The sequence below is a fragment of the Lactuca saligna genome, chromosome 8, assembly GCF_052625555.1.
Source record: "Lactuca saligna cultivar CGN05327 chromosome 8, ASM5262555v1, whole genome shotgun sequence".
Classification (NCBI taxonomy): Eukaryota; Viridiplantae; Streptophyta; class Magnoliopsida; order Asterales; family Asteraceae; genus Lactuca; species Lactuca saligna.
Window position 1 is genome coordinate 163,582,856 of NC_136424.1, and position 22,866 is coordinate 163,605,721.

At 32.7% G+C, this 22,866-nt stretch overlaps 1 protein-coding gene across 1 annotated transcript; it reads right to left on the reverse strand.

Annotated features, from left to right (window-relative positions):
• Nucleotides 1–9,339: 9,339 nt before the first annotated feature.
• On the reverse strand, nucleotides 9,340–10,356 carry LOC145010265 (uncharacterized). Its single transcript, XM_078968829.1, has 2 exons — nucleotides 9,771–10,356; nucleotides 9,340–9,701 (listed from the first exon to the last, which is right to left on the reverse strand). Exons 1-2 carry the CDS (start codon nucleotides 10,354–10,356, stop codon nucleotides 9,340–9,342), a joined length of 948 nt encoding a protein of 315 aa, XP_078824955.1.
• Nucleotides 10,357–22,866: the final 12,510 nt, after the last annotated feature.

Here is a 22,866-nt window from a genome sequence, read left to right on the forward strand (position 1 = left end):
GAGAACTATAACAACATTTGATGTGTTACGGAGGAGGGAGACATTCCCTCCCAACCCTGCCATAATAGTTTTTCTCTTTCATTTTTCTTCATCTTTTTCAACCCACAACACACAGAAACCCTATCTTTTTCAATCCACTCAACTCATTCAATAAAAAAAATACAAAACAATCGAGGTAAAATCTTAATTAGCAATAGAGTTACCGTCAGTACCACTATCTCTCCAGCAGGTTGTTTAATTGGTTTCACTAACCCACTTCATCCTCTCTCTCTCTCTCTCTCTACTTTCTCACCATTTTCTCTTGTACCATGTGTTTTAAAAACTTGTATCTTAGTTGTTTTGTGATTTTTTTAATTGAGTGAGTTGAAAAAGATAGAATTTCCGTTTGTTGTGAGTTGAAAAAGATGAAGAAAAAGAAGAGATAAAAATTAATATGACAATGGATGACCGAGTTCAGTAAGTTTTCCTTTTCAACCATTAAACTCTTATCATGAAACTTCTAATTTGACTAAGTAAAAATTAGCAAGGTTTTTTTATTTTGGAACATCTAATAAACATTTATTATTTTAATGTGAACTATTTATTTCGTTCCAAAAGATTTTATTATTATTATTATTATTATTATTATTTTTTTTTTTTTCAGTAGCTCCTCTTTATATAATTTGGATTTTAAAACTTTTGCTGTAATAATGTTTATAAGACGGTGCAAGACAAAGGTTAAGTTCTTCGAATCTGTCACCATTAATTTGTATATATAAAATTAAATACAAAGAGTTACGTATACTTTGCGACGACTTTGGAAAATAAATCATTTAAAATAAAGGGAACATCAAGCGAAACGGCCAGGGACTGCAGTTCCCTTCATTTGCTCCTTACTCCCCCTTCGACCAACCATCTATCAATATTAGTTATTAATTATACAGATGCTTATTTTTTTTTCAAGGGTAAATTAGTCATTACAATGTTAGTAAAATTTGTCAAAATCTAGATTTAGACCTAAGACCTTCAATTAAAGAGGATAAAACCTCTACCATACCAAATAAACTAGTTTCATATCGACGGATAAAAATAAGTAATATATCTTCTATTACAAGTAGATAAAATTTTAAAGAGTTTATTTATAATTCAATCAAGTTACGTTACAAGGTATTGAAGCAGGAAAGCCAGGCTACCGGAACAGAGCCGGTCCTGATGATGGGCAACCCAGACGACCGCCTAAGGCCCATAATTCTTAGGGGCCCAAAATTTCTGAAATATATATATATATATATATATATATATATATATATATATATATATATATATATATATATATATATATATATATATATATAAAATATAAATTTTATGTAGATGTCTTCCAAGGGTCCAATTACAAAATTAACTTAACTTTAGCCCAATGAAATAACCTATTTTTATATAGACTATGGAACGCGTTTTAAAGTAATGTTAAGCAAACACTACCGTTTAGGGTGTCTTTCAGGAATCTACATCAGGTGGAAACCAATTAATCAAATTGACACATCGTGAATCCTAATCATTTCCTCGTGAATCATAATCAAAATTATGATTCAAAATCAGCTATATTGTGCGACTTCTTTCCTTCTCGTAGTTTCTTACCAGCCATCCAATTATAATCAGTTATGTCGATTGAATGCAAATTTGCAAATCACGCGACGAATGAGATAAAAACCATAAGTTTGGCTATAGATTTTTTTTTGTTTTTTTTCCTCCGATTCTTTTGTTTTTCAACTCTTATTAGTTTCTAATTTGATTTCTTATTCATGTTTCTTATATTTTTTTTTATTATTTATGTATTTATTTTTTGATTTGGTTTATGCATTTGTGTCTCAGATTGCAGGCGACTAGACTCTCAATTCATTCTAGCTTTTACCTACGTTTCATATTTTTTACTTAACAAGGTAATTTTTTTGTAGATATCTGATTCAGAACTCAAAAATTTAAACCCAATTCTAATTTTTCTGATGTTTTAGTGTTGTTTCTGATTTTATTTTGTATTCACGTTTCCGGTCCTGGTATCTAATCAAATGTTGAACGCTTATATATATATATATATATATATATATATATATATATATATATATATATATATATATATATATATTTTCTGGTTTTGATGTTCTCAGATTTCTCGAGACTTGACTTTATATCTTCTACGAACGTTTTAGATTTTTTACTTACGAAGGTAATATTTTTTGTTAATATATGATTCAAAATTCAAAAGTTTAAATCCAATTCTAATTTTCAGATGTTTGATTGTTTGTTTTTGATTTTAATTTGCAGTTGCACTTTGATTTAAATTAAATATGATATTAGGCTTTTACAACTTTGAAACATAAATCATATACCAAAAATCAGATGTAATATTTTCCCAAAAACATTTATCTGGAAGCTAGAAAAGGAAGAAACGAAATTTTTTTGATGCCTTCAATCTAACTTATAAAGGATCAATGCATAATTTTTCAAACCATTGAGTTTGTCTAGTTTGAATGAAGGAAAACTAATTTGAATTAAAATGATACTAATTTCTCTTTTAGGTAATGTTGTGGTTATATTTATGTTTTTAATATTAATAGTGATTTATGTGGACTTTGTAACCATGTGTTTATTTTTAAATTAAATTAAATTTATTTTATTTATTATTCTAGGGGCCCATTTTTTCTTTTCGCCCTGGGCCTTCAAGACGTTTGGACCGGCCCTGTACCGGAAACTTAGGGCTTATTCATTGATTTTAAAAGTCATATGTGAAAAGTAAAAATTAAAAATGTTCTTCCAAATATATTTTTATATAAGCAAAAATCATTAATAATACAATAAGTCGATAATTATTATAAAAAGAGAAAATGACAAAAATAGCCATTTACACTAATGACATTACAAAAATAACCAAAAAAAAATCGAAATTACAAAATTAGCCAACGATTTCGCATATGTAGATGCCCCATCTGCGAAATCAGCATCTCATCTGCGAATGTACAAGCACCTAAAGCACAGCTGTGCTTTAGGTGCTTGTACATTCGCAGGTGGTTTTATTTATTTATTTATTTTTTAAATTCTTTTCTGTATATATAGGGGTAAAATCGCAGATGGAATAGGTTCATCTGCGATTTACTCTCACTGTATCTGCGAAATAGTGGATTTTTTTTGTATTTTTTTGTATTTTTTTTTAGTTTGACTATGAAATGAATTGGTTTGACTACGAAATCATGTTGCTATATAAAAAGTTTTGTAGAAAAATATCATTTTGGTTGTTATTTGTTTAGGAACTTTCTCTACAATTTGCTCAAAAAATGATTGAATATTTGGTTTGTCTTGTAATCGGTGGGAGATGGCAAGTTAATGGAACTAATCTGGAATACATATATCCACAGGGAGGTATTGCTGAACTTGCTTTGATATTTTCTGAGTATATTAGTTATAGTGATTTTGTATCTTTGGTAAGAAGCAAAATTGGTTTGTTAGACAAATATAGAATTAGTCTTCGTTTCCACCATCCTGAATTAAATTATTATATAGCTATAGTTGAAGATATGGATGTTAGAATGTTGATAAACGTAATCAAATATAGTGGAGGAAGGGCTGTGAAAGTGTTTGTGGTGGTTGATGAAGTTGAGGAGGTTAATGTGGGTGGTGAAATTGGAAACCAGCTTGTTGGTAATTTATGCAGTTATAAAGGGAGCAACGATCCGATAGGTACTTTCAATACTCCTAGTGTACCTCAGTTTCACAGTGTTGCTGAAAATGTTAATGTTAGTTATTCACCTATTCACTATGTGGATCCTGAGAATTACAAGCATGTTGGTGATGATGATGTTGGTACTTATCTTGATGATGTGGGTGGTCGTTGTGATGATGTTGGCGAACAAGAAGTTAAAGTTATAAGTAGGCGTGTGGTAGATAAAACTAAAAAGAAAAAAAAATTCAAGTCAAAAAAATGAAAAAAAATCATGTTTACGGGCATTATGTTGATGTTGGTGATGTATGTTTAGATATAACCGAGCTACAAAGCAATTCCGATAGAGATGAGTTGGGTGATGAAGTTAAAGCTAAGTTTCCCGATAACCTTTTTCACGGTATGCCCCCTGTACCAGCATGGCCAGTTGATATTAATGAACATATCCCAACATAGATGGTAGACATGAATCTTCAACAGATTCAATGTGAGAGTATATTTAAGAACAAAGAACTTTTAAAGCAATGTATTGGTAAAAAATGTCTTCGAGAAGGTTTCCAGACGAGGACAAGTAGATCCACCAAATCAAGGTATGAAGCTGTGTGTGTTTCGAAAAATTGTTCTTGGTTACTAAGAGCAAAAGCAATTAAAAATTCTGATGGACTTTTCCAAGTGAATAAATTTGTTGATGTACACACATGTTCTTCAACATTGTTGCAACCTAATCATCGACAAGCAAACAAATATGTTTTGGGTGAATATGTTGCTGATGTTTTGGCTGAAGACTATAGTAGAGTTTATTGGGGAAAAGAAATTGTTAATGATATGAATGCTCAATTGAATATCAATATCTCATACCATCAGGCATGGCGTGCGAAGCAATATGCATTGTTGTCGTTAAGGGGTACGAAAGAGGATTCTTTTACCAAACTTCCGGCGTATTGTCACAACTTGGCCAAACATAATCCGGGTACTGTCACACATATTAAAACAAATGCTGATGATCGCTTTGAGTTTTTGTACGTCGCACTCGGTTGCTCGGTTAGTATTATCATATTATATTAATTTTTTAATATTTTTTTGGTGTATTTGAATAGATATACAATGTATTGTAGGTACGCGTTTTTGTCAATTTTTGTAAGCCGACCCTAGTAGTAGATGGAGCTCACCTAAAGGGCGAGTTCAAAGGTACCATGTTACTTGCAGTTACTAAGGACGGACAAAACCAAATATTACCGGTTGCATATGGCATATGCAAAAATGAGTGTACCGATTCTTGGACATGGTTTTTTCAAAAAGTACGTGATTGCATAGGAAATATGCAGGAGCTTACAATTATATCTGATCGGTCTCCATCTATAGCAACATCCGTTGCCAACATTTTTCCTCACAATCATCATGGAATATGTGGTGTCCATTTGTATTTCAACATAGTATCTAGATTCGGAAAGAGTAAGACGGTTAAAGGAATTTTTTGGGAGGCGTGTAGGGCGTACACAGTTAATGATTTTGATGCTGCCATGGATGTTATGAAAAAGACAAAAGAACCAGTATGGGAGTACTTAAAAAGTATAAATCCAGAAGCTTGGTCAAGATCACATTTTAAAGGGAACTGATACAATCTTATGTCGTCCAATAGTGCGGAGTCTATAAATGCATTATCTAGACATGCACGTAAGGTGCCAATACTTATGTTGATCGATTTTTTTCGTGCTACAATGCAACAATGGTGGTTTCAAAGACGTAACTTTGCAGGTATTAAGTAAATTTTTAATATTAATGTTTTATTAATTTTGATGTTATTGATCTTAACTTCTTCATTTTGGCTCTTTTTTTAGCGGAAACAACAACAACAACACTTACCCCTTGGGCGGATGAAATTGTAAAAGAAAACAAGAAAACTTTTACCAAATGGGATGTTCGCATGATCTTAAATACGAAATGCGAGGTCAAAAAGGGGGCACAAAATGTGATTGTTGATTTCAAACATATGACATGTACATGTAGGCATTGGCAACTTGATGGGATACCTTGTGGTCATGTCATAAGATGTTTAACAGTGAACAATTACCAAGACTACTCGAGGTATGCATTAAATGCTTACTTTACCGAAACACTGAGGAAAACATATGAGGAATCAATAAACCCTCTGCCAAAGCCATCTGAATGGGAGATCCCCGATGATTTGATGATTGTTAAGCCACCAATAATGGATAAACGTCAGCCAGGCAGACCAAGAAACACAGACCGCATTCCATCCCAAGGCGAGGGTCCAATTATAAAAGAGTGTTCTACATGTGGTCAAATAGGACACACGAGAAATAATTGTACTGGAAGGGCGTCCGGTAGCGGAGCACGTCACATAATTTCTACTGCAGAAATGATATTTAATATTGGTGGTTCAACGAGTTGCTCACAAACCTATAATGCTGATTTTTATATAAAACAACCTTGATTTGAAGACTCATGACGAGTTGTTAACTTATTATGTATTGTAATATTTTTATTAAATCTTACAAGACATTGCTATGCTTTCATATTTTTCTTTAGTTTGTTGATTATAACAATTAATGAAGCCTTTATTTTATAAAATATAGTTTGCAGATTTTTTTTAACAATTACAACTTGTTATTTAAAAAAAAACAACAAACGATCCTTTTGCAACCTAATCTGTATCATGATAATATTGCAACAATTTTGTAACTAATTTTTAAACTCAGGGAACTGAAATGGGTACTTCTCTTTCTCCATTGTTATATAGTCATCCCTAATTCTCATTTTGTCTTCCAAACGATCCTTTTTTACCATAATGTGTATCAACTTCTCATCCTTCTCAGCAAACCGTTTTCAGTCATTTTGATTGCCTTCTTACTCTTTTTTATCCAATGTTTATGCTCTTTGATTTTGTTTTTATTGAGCTCTATCCTTTATTGAGCTTGTTTGCATTACGATGCAATATAATTAGCAAGTTGAGTGAGAAGTCGGGATGACTCTTTGTCCTCCTCTTGTTGTTCTTCAGCCTTCTTCAATTCTTCAAAAGTTTCATGTGACATATATGGCCCGGCTGAAGAGGGTGTAAAAAAAGGGTCTACCGAATCACAGTAGTAACAATCTACTTCGTTGCATGAGCAAACTTCGAATTTTTGTGAGGAACTCATAATAAAGTCGACATTGTAATAAACTTGATCTATAAGCGGTATTTATACATACTAGACAGTAATGACAAGTCCAACTTTGAAATGACTAGACAGTAATGACAAGTTACTGTAGTAACCTGCAAATCATAGTGGAACCCTTAAGTGACATGACATAAATGACAGTTTGACATGATAAATCACTGCATAAAGCTGAAAATCGTAGTCGAAATGTAACCATTTCATAGTCAAAGTTTAAATTCGTAGTCTACTTATTTATATAAATAGATGTTTAAGATCTAAAAACCAAACACCCAAATCACCTAAACGAAACGAACTCCCATTATTAGAAATGTCGTCGAATGCATCAAGTTCTTCGAATGAAGTACCTGGTTCCAATTCTGAAAGGCCATGGACAACAAACGAGGTGTTAGTTCTAACACGTTGCTGGCTAAGCGTTAAGGATGGTGTATCGTTACTTGCTCCCCCGCATTGCCTAATTGGTGATGAATGGACTCGCATAACATCTTTGTTTAACCATGAGATGGGAAAAGGACAAAAAAGAGAAAAATCGGATGTTGTTACTAAGTGGATGGATGTAAAGGAAGAAGTGACATGTAATTGTGCGAAACGTAACAATGTTCGTTATCGGGATGAAGAAGAGTTCTTGGATGTTGTTACAGATTTTTACATCTGTGAGCATGACAGCAGAGACTTCGAATATGAGGAAGTTTGGAAGGTTGTTAAAAATAAACAGTATTTCATGTAGACCGCTCTAATTTCTGTTAAGAATAACCCATGGACTTGTGTTTTACGTTAATGCTTTGTTCGTATTATGTCGTTGTTTTTCATGTAATTGTTGTAATGGTTCATGGAATCCTTGTTAGAATTGTATTCTAATGTATTGTGAAAACTAATGCAATGGGCATTTATTAATTCAAATTAATCATACGAGTTGCTCACATAATAAACTAAAATAGATTTTAAACAAACGAAATACATACGAAATACATGAAAATAACCTAGTACATGAAAATAACCTAGTACTCACATAATAAACTAAAATAGATTTTAAACAAACGGGATATATTTCAAAATATTCCAAGGGGCTTGAAACTGGAATTCCAACCCGTTACTTAATGATTTGTATTCCTCCTTAGCAGCTTCCAAGATGACCTCCTCAGTAGCATTTAAACGGTTGTCGTCAATTTTGGTATAAAGATCGTTGAATAATAGAACTTTGGTTTTCATTTCATACCATCTTGCTAAGATATCTAGTTCGTCACGATCGTTTCTTATAGCCATTTGGTTTTCAGCATTGAAAATATTGGTTAAACGGCTCCAAAACATTGGATCGTTCAACTTGCTTGTCTCGTACACATGGATATAAGCATGTGTAAGAACCAAGAACTCTTCATTGGTCCGTGATATAGAACTCATTTTGATTGAAACTAAGAGAGTAGAATCTAAAAAACAATATTTGAACAACTGTATTGGTTTATTTAATAAACTATTTATGTAACACAAGGTCAATTTATAGTAGTTTTTACACAAAATCGCAGTCCAATCTTCTAATATGTCTGCAATTCATAGTCAAAATTAATTGACGAATGCAGTGTACTATACTTATAACACAACAGATCACTGTTCGAGTTGAAAAGTCATCCCTGGTCGAATGACAACACAATACATTGCTGCTTGAACTGACAAACCATTACAACAGGAAAGTAAGGAGTCATTATAAATAGATTTTAATATCCGTTGTAGTTGTTTCGTATTACTTCCCTCCTTGCAATTATGGACTCACCACATACATGGAGGAACGCAGAGGATGTCGCTTTGGTTCAAGCTTGGATTATAACTGTAGAGGAGGATTTTCCACCGGGTCCCCCACAAGTTCGTGCTGGATCATTTTGATCTCGTGTCTGTCATTTGTTTCACCATTTAATGGGGCGTACTCAATATCGAAGAAGAAGAGATGTCAAAGCGAAGTTTCTGGATTTGAAAATGAAGGTGAAACAATTTCAACGTATTTACAACGAGTTGGATAACGAACATGCAAATACAGATGAAGACATTCTACGGCAGGTGGCTTTGGAACTATATCGTTTTGAATATGATGGTAGCGAGTTTACCCACTTAGATGCATGGAATCTTTTAAAGAATGTCCCTTATTTTTAATATGCATGTTGGTTAAGTTAATTGTTTTTCGTTATTTAAGTTGCTTGTTGTTGTATGTGTGTAGTCGACACTATTTAATAAACGTCCATTTCTTTTAATGTATGTTGTTTCCTCAATAGCCAATACATAATACGACATAAAATAAATAACTAATACATAATACGCCATAAAATATAAATGAGGTACATAAATAACTAATACATAATACGACATAAAATATAAACAGGGTACATGGATAACTAATACGTAACACGACACTAAAATAAAAACGGGGTACATAAAAAACTAATACATAATACTACATAAAATATAAAGGTGCTACATGAATAACTACAACATTGAGGGAGGTAACAGGACCACCGTTTCATTTGGTATTTCCCAATGCACATGTGATGGTATAGTATTCACCAACTCAGATCCATATGTAAGTCGATACACATAATTAGTGAACTTGTAATCAACCATTCTGTGAATGGATTCAGATGTACGGGTTCTTAGACATGCTATACCGCTTTTTTGCCATTTACCACAACTACACACCCTTCGTTCAAGTTGTACGTTGGTGGTGGCAAAATTGTCATCGACTTCAAATGTATCCCCATACAAACGTCTTGCATTCCAATTATAAGACTTGTTGACACATTTTTGAACCTTACTCTCAATGTAAGGGGTCAACCCACCAGACAACCTCCCTGTAAAATTTGATATTTTAATAAAAATAATAGCACAATAAAAAAACTAAATATAACAATCTCCGTTACCCGCCACTTCGGCCCGTTCAGCATACTTTGATTGTGTCGACGTGGTGATTAACTCAATTATCGCTGTTATAGGAAACTCACGTGTGGATATAATTTGCAAAATTTCAGGGACGTCAATCGATTTAACATTGTAACATATTTTTGGGAAAAATGCTCGAGTCCATTTTGAAATCGGTATATCGCCAAGCCAGTAAATTGGACTCCTAAGCAAGGTGAAGAAAGGTGATTTCCTACATGCACTTTGCAACCTTTCCAAACACAAGTAAAAATCATCAACGCTATATGCATTGCATGACTTCCAAAACAACGATTCGACTTCCGTATTGTTATGTCTGACAGAGTCACGTATCTTTCGAGCTATATCTTTAGGACAATATCCATGATAGGAATCCGGGTAGGCACTCTGAACACCAAAGTCTATTTTATCACACATGTTGCTTATGAAACCAACCTCTATGTCCTCACCTAAACAATCTTTTAACCTCATCATGAAGCATCTCCATGATTCTTCACACTCTAAGGTTCCCAAACCAATTGCTAATAGTAGTGGTTCATGATTTCCATCTAAAGCCACTGTGAAGTACATTGTTGTCAGATAGCTCCCAATAAGGGGTAAATAACCCACATATATCAGTGGTATCATGCACCTAAGGAAGGTACGAATCTACATAAAAACGAACACATATTAGTGATGAGTAAAAACTAATCGAGATACATTACCATGAAATATTATATAACTCAATAAAATAAGTATGTTATACCACGCAACCTAAAGCCACAAAACAGAATTGAAAGCGGTTGGTATCAGTTTTCTTAATGGCTGTGAAGGTATTAGGATTTGTTCTTTGAAGGTTATGCAAGAAAATTGGTAGTTGAGAAAAGCTTCTTTCGCTGTAAGTACTCATTTTCAAAACCGATGAAAGTGCTCTACAATCATCACACAAATGCAATATCAATAAAATGCAATTATAAATAGAAAATATTGTATCTCTACTGTTCAAAATTCATAGTTTAACCTTTTAAATTCATAGTCAAACCAGTTCATTTCATAGTCAAATTTCACTGACCGACATGACAATACTACAGAATGTACTTGTCTGGATTTCGTAGTTCAACTTTTTTAATTCATAGTCAAACCAGTTCATTTCATAGTCAAATTTCACTGACCGACATGACAATACTACAGAATGTACTTGTTTGTATTTAGTAGTTCAACTTTTTGAATTCATAGTCAAATTTCACTGACCGACAAGACAATACTACAGAATGTACTTGTCTGGATTTCGTAGTTCAAATTTTTGAATTCATAGTCAAACCAGTTCATTTCATAGTCAAAAAGAATTGTCTGTAATATGATTTCTTCTATAAATGGGTGTTACTCAGTATGAAAAATTTATCCGAGAAAGCAACTCCTATTTTAAGAAAAACAAGGCTAATGGCATACTGCAATTGCGGAGGAGAACGTATCGTTAAGATTTCGGGAACAGCTAAAAACCCAGGAAGATTGTTTTACGCTTGCCCATATTTGGTATCATGTTGTTAACGTCATTCAAATTTAAACCCTCGTGTTTACATGATAAAAAATTATTTTCTTACTGTCAATGTTAAATTTAACAGGGACCAAAATGCGGGTTTATCAGTTGGGTTGATGAAGAGAAGTACCAATCATCTATGGTAATAGCTAAAGTAGCTAACTCTAATAAGCTCTTTCAATCAGAAAATAAGAAGTTAAAGATAGCGTTGATTTGTAGTTGGGTGTTGTTCTTGGCAGTTCTTGTTTACAAGTTGTAAACTTTTTAATATTGTTTTTATGGTTTTGAAATTGTTAGGTCAATAAACTGTTGTATTTGTAGTTGCGTTTAGAACAATGTACTTGTAACATTAAAACAAATGTTGTAGTCGTTCTTATGTTGTATGTATTGATAAGTTATTAGTAGGTCATTAATTTGTTGTAATTGTCGTAACGTTGAATTTTTTGCCATCCGTTCACGAAACTGTAAAAATAAACTAATAATCATATCCAACATTAATTTAGATATACAATTATATAATCCAACTACATAGGACCAAGACTAGACCCCCAAATTTTTTTTGCCATCCGTTGACGGAACTCTAAAGCTGTGTTCTTTGGGTCAATAAGAACACGTATTCGTTGACCTGAAACGAATTGCTCCATAAACATACAAACAAAAACACCGCAATCTCCCAAATGAATACTTTGTTGGGGAACATTTTCTTCATAAATGAATTGAATATTCAATGGAATCCTTGGGATGTTCCTCCGGGCCCAATACTTAATCTTGTCCAAATAATTTGCCACCCGACGTTCAAATTTGGAAAAGATTCATTCAGAGTTGAATTTTTCATAAGCCCCTCTACCAAGACTGTCATAAATATGCACTTCCATTGACGCTAATCGTAGTTCCCCAAATAGCCAATGATTAGGGGATGAATGAATCGACAATAAGACCTGTATAATTATCATAAAATAAAATTATGTTTTTTTACATCACAATACAAAAACATAACAAAAATAACGATATTATTTTCAATATAAACAATTAAGTTTACCGTATCAACATCCCACCAAGCAACCATGAAGTCAGGGTACGTAGCAATACCAGACATAAACGCCCTCTAATCCTGTCCTTCTTCCAAAGCATGAGAAACAAAAAAATTTGGAGGCATTATTGTATGCCGGTCGCTCTCAAACCGTCTCTCCATTAATAGTCGGTACCAAATGGTTATATGCTGCACACATGATACTTTTGTTATTGACTAAAAAACAATTAACTTTTAAAATAATAAATTAACAATTAATTTACCGATGACTCCAACCATTCGTCGTGTGTATACCCAAACAATGAGCTCCAAAAATCTCTATCTAACACGAAATTTAACAAACGATGCTGGACATCATATGAATGAAATAAATAATTTTGTATGACAACCTCACCGCCTTCTACGTAAGGTTGCAGGCGCAACATGGAGAAGTCATGAGCAACACCAAAAACTAGAGGAGGAACGGGGCTTGTTGATTTGATATCAATCTTCTTTTTTGTTCTTCTTTTTGGCTTCAGTGTCGTGTGCAACTAAAATCAATATTCAAATGTTTAAATCTATATCTTTCAGATAATTCACATAAATATAAAATCATGAGTTTATAAATAAAACGAATACCTCGGTGTAAGGAGTGCACAAATATTGTGATGGTTTTCGAGTCCTCATTTTATCGTGTGTAACTTCTTTGCCATCATACTCATCAAAATAATCTACAATTCCCGTAATTCTTATTTCATCTTGGTCCGGCACCTAATTTAATAACCAATAATCTCTAATTAAAAATAAGTTTCAATATACTAAAAACAAAATATAATTTAATGTAAGTATAAGAACCTCTTTAGCTTCACTATAATCATTTACGTCAAACACATCATCATCAAATTTGTTCCCCGCATTGTCATTCCTCTCCTCCGACTCCTACATTAAAAATAAAACTTTATACTTAATAACGAAATACACATAATTTAATAAGCAATAATATCTAATTAAATAAATGATTTAATCTACTAAAAAAAAAATATAAATTAATGTAACTATAAGAACCTCTTTAAATTCAGTATAATCATTTACATCAAACACATCATCATCAAATTTGTTCCCCGCATAGTCATTCCTCTCCTCCAACAGCTACATTAAAAATATAACTTTTTACTTAATAACGAAAGACACATTATTAAAAAGTAATTATTAAAATCGTAAAGGTAATATCTATAACAACCTTGTCGTCTTAAATATCACCAAAAACATTTTCAGTTGTATTGTTTTTATTCATCACTTCATCTTGCACGACCTATATTTTCAAATATAAAATATGATCATAGGTCTTCATATATGTTAATAAAATTTAAAAAATAATGTAGTGTGTAACTAACCTGTTCATCATAATTTCTTTGTGACACTATCGGATCATTATAAGTAATGTTGTTCCAAAATTGTTCAGTATTCACTTCTTCAACAAAAAACTCTGTAGGTTGTCGGTTCATAAACACATGCTGCTCCAGTGCATGTAACCGTTTCAACACCTCGTCTAAGTTGTGTTTTCCACTGCCCCTACCTCTACCATGAGAGCGACCACTGGACGATATACTAGACGAAGATTCGTCTTGTCTTCTAAAATGGTCCCGTACTGGGGATGGAACTGCTTTCCCTTCACCATATACATACTCTTGAAATGACATATAATAACAAGATGTCATCTCACCATCACCGGTAACATGTTTTGTCTTGGTGGTAGCCCCTCCTAAAAAATTAAACATATTAAAAATGCATATAAAAGTATAATAATCAAGTTTATTAATAATAAACGAAAAATTTATAAACCTGCATCTTTGACCAAATCTTGTTCATGTCAACCAATTTTAATTTTTTTGTTCCACTCCATTGTTTCATCCAAGGCAAGTCTTTATTTTTTCTCAATACAAATCCACATGCACGAACAGCCGGAATCATCTCATATATAAATATCTACATTTTTTTTTTTACAATTACAGTAATAAAAGTTAAAATTAAAATAAAAAACTTAACAATAAAACAATTTAAATATTAGAAAATTTTTATACCCTAATTGGAGCCGTAAATCATGATACGGAGTACTTTAAAGTTTGACGACGCTCAGAAAGTGATAAATAATGATGTATTTTGTTCCATGTATCCTCAAGGTCAACATAAGTAAAATCCCAAAGATAGCTACCCCAAGCGAAACTAACAAAACAAAAAAACAATATTAGTTTTTATATAAATTATAACCTTAATAAAATATAACTTTTAACGTAAACAAAATATACCTGTTCCAGAGATCCAAATTCTCAGCAAAAAAAAACCAATCTTGTGGCACCCGATCATTAACTTCTTTACCCAAAAACCTTCACACAGAATGTATATCAAACATACTCTAACTGCATCAACGTCGTCAAGTGCTAGGAATGTTCGATTTAAAATTAAACGTTTTAGGTCGCCGATTTTCACCGAACTATTGGTATGGTCCGGAAATAGCCGTTCACGCAATAAACATCTTTTTTTACTGCTTAATAATTTTTCCGACCCTTTTCTCCCAATGTTTTTTGGATACTCCCCAAAATTGAAGCTAGTTATCAAACAAAACTCTTCCGGCCCATAAACCATTTTCGTATTGCCTACTCGAAAATATAATCATTTTATTCCATCTGGAGATAAAACAGGGTCCGACCGGATCTGATGAAGGAACATTTTATGGAACAACAATGCGTCCCCTTGTAAACGAGGGACATCAATAAAATAACCAAATACGGTATCTCTGAAAATGGCACGTCTGACATCATCTAAAACTTCAAATACTGCCCATATGTTACCGCCCGAACGTTTTAAGTTCGCAAACGCTTTCATATTGATAAAACTAAAATCGTGCTGCAAAAAAAAACACAAAAACAAATTAGAGAACTAAAAAATATTTTGTTTTTAAAATATATGATTACGAATTGCAATAAGTATATAAACAATTAGTAATGCAAATACAATTTCTTAATTAATAATTATTTTTATACTTCCGATAAAAAACAATAACATACACATATATAAACAATTTTCCAAGTTATACAACAAATGTATTTACGATAAAAAAACAATATCATACATAATTATATAAACATTTTATTAAACAAATTTTCAACTTAAACGACAAATATATAAACGACAAATTTTCAACTTAAATGACAAATACATAAACAATTTTTATCTTAATAATTATATAAACTAACATTTTATAACCATATAAACAAACAATTTTTCAAATAAAACGACAACCAAATTAATAATTTTGCAAGTTATACGACAACTTTATACAAATTTTCAACTTATACGACAAACATAAACAATTTCTAACTATATATATATGACAAATTTTCAACTTATACAAATGTTATACTTATAAAACAAATATATATATACAAACGACTATTTTGCACATACTATAATTTAACTATTTTTCACTTTATATAAACAATTATACGATAACAATATACAAGTTTTCAGGTTATACAACAACTAAACAAACAACAAAAATAACAAATTGTAAACATTATCTACGCAGTCTCTACTTGTACATTCAAACAAACACTAACAAAATAGCATTTAAACTTCAAGTATACTAAAGAAATATTAAAACTATCAAAATACAACAAAATTACCATTTTTTAACACTAAATAATACAATAAATGATAACAAGAAAAAGCTTAAACATTAAAAGAGTTAAAATCTAACCATATTTGCGGGATTATTGACATAATCCTCCGTTTTCTTCAAAAACTAGCCAAAATCGCGAGAAAAGCCCAAAGATAGAGAGAGTTTTTGTGTAGAGAAGGGTGAAAAATGGAGAAAAAAAAACGTTTATATAGTGTCAGGAAGGGGATTTCGCAGATGGAGTATGCCATCTGCGAAAGTACAAGCAGCTAAAGCACAACTACGCTTTAGCTGCTTGTACTTTCGCAGATGAGTTGATGATTTCGCAGATGGGGCATTTCCATCTGCGAAATCGTTGGTTATTTTTGTAATTTCGATTTTTTTTGGCTATTTTTGTAATGCCATTAGTGTAAATGACTATTTTTGTTATTTTCTCTTATAAAAATCATCAAAACAAAAATCTATCAAATATTTATTACTATCTTTCACTAATTCGTTACTATCCATCATAGTATTTGATCTATCTTTAATATAATGTATATAAAAGAATTTTTTTTTGGACCCCTGACAACATGACCTTGTTGGGGTTGTACTCCCCACGCATGCCCTAGTCCGGATTTGTAGGAACCGCATTTCCACCGAAAACATGAAGCCGGCCATTTATACTTAGTTTTCGAGGTTTAGAGAAGAAAAAACAGAAAAGGATGAAAAAAATGAAAAGAAGGTTCCTGTGTTTGAAAATCTGAAAGAAAATAAACATTTTATATGTTATCGAATTGAAAGGAAAATGAAATAAAGTATGATCAAGTCTTATTTCAAAATCTATTTTATCTCTCAAAATCATTCCAAATTGGAGAGAATGTTAAGAGGAAATATTATCTCCCGCTTAAATTTTTTATTTGAACGACTGAATTTTATAAAAAGCCAAAAAACCCTAGCAAGAGGCTAAAGGCGAAACGAAACTATTATATCATAAAGTGCAAAAATGGGGTTTTGAAGCCATAAATTCCACATAATAGAGAATTTATGCTTCCAATGCACCACCTAATTAAAGGAAAAAACAACAATATCTTCGAATAACCTATCTTGTTTAGGTCTCGATTGGTCAAACACACTTATTTCTGAAGTTCCATATAGATCGCCAGTTCTTGTAGATAATAGCTTCCAAGATATCCTTCCTATTCATACTTAAATGCATAGCCTCCAAGAGTAAAGACATCTCATCCCCTGGATTTAACTTAGACAAGTCAATATCACACCACCGACTGAGTTTCTGAATCAAAGCTTTTGCAAGTGGACACTCAAGAAAAAGATGACTAACATTCTCCACTTGATCCATGCAGATAGGACAAAGAGAAATAGGAGCATCCATATCTCTAGATATTAAGTTATCTTTAGTAGGAAGGCTATTAAGAATAACTATCCACCTAAAAGTATTCACTTTGATCGACACCAATCTATTCCATCTAGTTTCAACCATGCCATGAGGTAACACCATGCCATCAATCACCTCACACGTATCTTTCACCAAAAAATCAACATTAACATTATCAGTCAAATTCTACACCCAAGAATCTTTAAAGTCTTGAAAGTGAATATTAGCAACTAGCTCAACCATGGACGAAACTGGGCACTTTGAGCACCTCCTCTCATATCATATCTCTAACACCAATGCCAATTATTACCTTGATGCCTATTAGCAACAACACAATTAGAATCGACATCCAAAACTGCCAATCTAGCAAATAACTTAATGAGAGGAACACTTTCAACCCACACGTCCTTCCAAAACATGGTATTTCTCCTACCTCCAATAGATTTCGCTAAGGTGGAAAGAGGAATAATATGTTTAGAGTGAAATTTCATGATGGAACCCACTATAGACGAGCAAACTCCTTTTGTAGCCAAACAATAATTAGCATTAAAACTTGCATGTTGACCTTGAATCGACTTTATAATACCATCCCATAAAGCATCAGGATTAGAAACAAGTCTCCATCTCCATTTTAACAAAAAAGCTCCACTAAAAGCATTAAACTATAAATTCCGAGACCACCATTAACTTTATTGGCTCAAAGAAGTTTCCAATTAACCCAAGACATACACTTTTCTTCAGGATTAGCACCCTAAAAAAATTTGAACTAGCCGTGTAACATCCAAGTTTTCAACCCAAATTTTTAATTTTAAAATTCACATAAAAACATTTTTCATAAAAACCATTCCAATACAATCACAAGTGTTAAATACAAATCATCATCGAAATATTAGAGTGTCCCAAAATATTCGGAATCATAAACTGTCACACCCCAAAACCGGAACGGCGGAAACATTCGGGGGTGGAGGACGTCATGTTTAGTATCACAAGACATGCATCATAGAACCAAAGTAATAAACAACCATTTCATTAGAAAGAAAGTGTTTACAAAGTATGTGGTTCACATAACATGGACTACAAAGTAAATAAGCAAAAAGACATGAAGCTATTATGCTCCATCTTCTGAATCCCAGCGCGCGTACCTGTCTATTGGTTTCCTGAGAATACAAGTTATTCTGAAAGCGTTTATCAACATTTAAGTTGGTGAGTTCATAAGGTTTTAGTGATGTAAGTAAGTTGTAAGAAAGTTATAGTAAGTTGTAAGTTCCTACTTTGATGAAAGATAAGTAAAAATGACTCTACAATCCTTTCTATGAGTACTAAGTGGATACAGATTCCATGAAACCCAGAGTAAACAAATAATTGATTGTGTGTATCTGCCATATGCCCACAACCAAACAAGGAATAAGGAATGAGGCGGAAGATGCACCTCCCATTGTTTGTTAGATCATCGTTGTATATAACCCTGACGTATTCACTTGGTACTCACGGAGTTAACTACAATAGTTCCTTTATATTTGATGAGAACATTATTTAAGAAAACCCTTATTTCTTTTAGTAAAACTGTTAACCACAATCGTTCATTCTATAATCACTTGGTTTATACTAGCTATATATAATCTAATATCGAATAAATAGTTAGTTGTGTAAATCTGCCCTAAGTCGACAACCAAACAAGGAACATGAAGTAAGGCGGAAAGCACACATCCAACTACCTATAAGGTATTAATTATATATAACCCTGATGTATAGACCAAGGTATTATAGAATTAACCACTTAGGGTGCTTTAAGTTATACTGGTTTAATAAAATGGATTAAACCCATTAATGGTAAGTGTCTAGTTTTGTATACCAAATGATATATTTGAAAAGTATGTTTTGTACTAGAAAAATGTGTATTGAATTAGTGTCCTATGACCTGACCCATACTTGGTACCCCTTATGATTACTTGGTGTATACGAAACATATATATAGCTAAGATTGAATAGATAGTAGGCTGGGTGAATCTGCTCTAAGCCCACAACCAAACAAGGAACAGGAAATGAAGCAGAAAGCACACATCCTATTACCTATCGAATCCGATTAATATATATCCCTGATGTGTACAGTAAGGAATCATAAAGTTAGCATTACAGGTCCCTTTCTACTGAATGTACTAGACTCAATTGTTCTGTTTGTCATTTGAAAAGATGTTAGTTTTCCTTAGTTTATAACTACCTTAACTCGAAAATAGTTTGCATTAACTTTTAAGTGGAACTGTCACAATATGAAAGTAATAGGAAAATGTAAGTACACAGTTGTCTTTTAAACTGGCAACCTGACGCACTGTTTACCTTAAAACAAGTTTGTTTTATTTATTAATATCCGGTACTTTGTAGATGTACCCCATATATATAAATCATGACATATTGTAGATGCACCGTATATATATGATCATGTATACCCAATTTACTATCACCTTTTGTTTAGAACAACGAGTTAGTGATTATTGGTATAATTAGATCCTATATTGTTCTCCTGCTATAGCATTTAGTATGTTGTTTATGTTATAGTATCTTAGTATGCTCCTTTTGTTATCGTGTAATGAATCTACCTCCCTGTTTCTCTTTATAGTATGTTCTAGTATCTAGTATGAACTGAACCCCTAAACTATACCTATTATAGTTTACTAGTATGTTTACTTGAACTGTTATTGAAAAGACTCATTTATATACTAAGTTATGATTGTACTTTAAAAACGTAGTTTTATAAACTATAAAGTAACATAACTTAAAAAGAGTTTTTGAAATGTTTTGACCACTTATAAAAACATAAGCAACCTTTGAAAGATGTTTATATCAAACATTTACACAATTATCAATTGTATTCAACTTGTATTCCCCCCCTAAAAGCATTTCAAACAGTTTAAAAGATTGATTATAGGGGTATGAACTCACCTTATGTGGGTGATTCAATTGTAGATGCATGTAAGGATGAGAAGTTCCACAAATGAACTCCCGAGACACAAATGAGTCCTAAATGACATATAATGGCATATATTGACATGAATATAGTGTTTAGAAGCAACCATATGCAAAGAAACACCTTTAGGGACTAGGAAACACTTGAAATGAAGTGGTGAATCACATGTGATTGATCAAAGGAGTGTTCATGGCCACCAAATAGTGTTTACGGCCATGGGTTTACTGACCTGGAGTTTACGGCCGTAAACTCATGGTAAAACATGTATAAGAGGGTAGTTTAAGGTCCTATCTATCATACCTTAGGGTTCAAGGTCTAGTGATTGGATATAAGAAGGGTTTGCGGCCAAAATGTGACCAATCCATGGGTTTACAGCCAAGGGAGATTCCATGGCCGTAAACTCAAGATGTTTAGGGTAATTAGGTCTTAAATCAAAGGGGGTTTCATAGGTTCAAGTGTTCTTATGGATGCCAAGTACTTAGAAGTGTTTAAGTCTCAAAACATGATCATAACAAGGGTTTACGGCCATAACCAAGAGTTTACGGACGTAAACTCAGACGTAAACTCTTGATGATCATGAGATTGATGATGAACGTGTGTAAATCAAGGCTTGGATCAAGAGGCCTTACAAGTAGAATGAGTTTAAGGATGAAATACTTACGTTTTTGGAGCTTTGGAGGGTTCACGGTTGAAGAAGGTTGAGAGAGAATGGAGTGGTGTGCTACCAAGAAGTGAGAAATGAAGAAAAATGAAGTCTTCACTTATATATCGGATGGGAGTTCATGGCCATCAAGAGTTTACGAACGTAGACTCCTTGTGATGGAGTTTCCGGCTTGATTTCAACCTTCTAATCTCGAGTTAATACTTCGTAACACTCAATCCTTAAGTGTACTAGGCTTAGAACACTCAAACAGACTCTAAATAGTGCTAAAAGATAGCAGGAGCGAGTATGACTTAAGGTTGATTGGCTTGACTTTACAACTCAAAAATCTTTAGTTTGTCACATAAACTGCAGACGAATGTGTACAATGAAGTCTTCTAAGGGGGATTAGAGGAATGAAGGATGGTTAAAAGAAGGTTCAAGGGGGATTAAGATGTTTAAATTGTTGGAATAGTGTCTAAGGCTGCAACTATATTAGGCAAGTATTTGACCCGATTGTGCATGGTCCTTTTGGGTTGCCTTCACCATAGCAACTTGGTAGGATGATTTATTATGAGAGAATAGATATTATTAATATATTATGAGAATAATATAAGGAATAATAATATAGTTATTTGATTAATATAAGTCATAGATTAATTAGTATTAATTTGGTGACTTAAGGAGATTAATTAAATAAGAGGGTATAAACTGTCAATTGTTTGATAGTTAAACTTTAGACTGTAAATCCTTATTGGATAGGGGTTGGACGATTTCTAGGCTAGGATAAGCCTCAAAATCGTCCAAGGCATTATCTTGGGAAGGATTTGGATTGCTTTGAGTAATAGTTATCCAACTAGGGTTTGAGTTGTAACCCTTAAGGAGTCTACAAGTATAAATAGACCCTATGGAAAAGGGAATTCGACACATCATCTAAAGTAGAGAACCCTTGGCCAAATTTCAACTCTTTCCTCTTTCTCAAATCATCCTCTTTGCTAGTTGGTGTTTGTAATCCATTAGAGGAGTGACAATTGTGACTCTAAAGCTCCAAGAACAAGAAGATCAAACAAGTGTTTCAAGGTATGATTCTAGATCTGATTTTTGTATTGTTCTTACACTTAATTAGTCATTAGAAGTCTTGGATTTAAAGCATGTTTAATAGAGAATCCTAGATCCGAGCATTAGGGTTTGTATGCGCACTTAGGAATGTTCTTATGTACAAAACCTATCAGTGGTATCAAAGCCTAGATTGGTTTCTATTAAATTGATGCTTGAATGTTTTAATATTAACTACAAAATTTGATTTTTGTGTTTCTGAGTCATGGACTCGGCAAGTTGGCCTGACTCGGCGAGTCCAGTGTGGGTACTCGGCGAGTCCGAGCGTCAGGATTAGCCAAAAACGGGATTTTTTCATATTTATCTTATGGAAACTTACCTTAATCATATTAGATCAACCCTAATCCGATTTTATGATATATATGACTATATTTTTGATCTAAGTGAAGATATTTATCAATTAATAAAATATTTAATTTCCTTATATGATAATTATTAATCAAATATGAATAATTATGTGATTAGTTGTTAATTTAAAATTATTTGTTATTTGATCCTTTATGTTTTAAATGTTTAAAACCTGTCCTCAAGTTTTGAAATTTATGTTTTGTGATTAAAAGTTTAATTTAGACAATTTAAATTTCAAACCCTAGAATTTTACAAGTTTAAAATACAACCCTATACTAATATAATATTACAAGATTAATATCTATATATGTATATCTTAAATGCTAGTCTTACCGTTAGTAGGCCTCATTCACGAAGCCGGTCTATAAGGTGGGTATAAGGTTGCGGCCTATAAAATGGCGCTTAATGGGTGTACACTCACACCCACCGCTCGCTTGA

Coding starts and splice junctions, on each gene's coding strand:
- LOC145010265 (XM_078968829.1), bottom strand. CDS start 10,356: ATGTACTTCACAGTGGCTTTAGATGGAAATCATGAACCACTACTATTA. Junction 9,702..9,770: donor TGAACGGGCCGAAGTGGCGG/GTAACGGAGATT, acceptor CAAATTTTACAG/GGAGGTTGTCTGGTGGGTTG.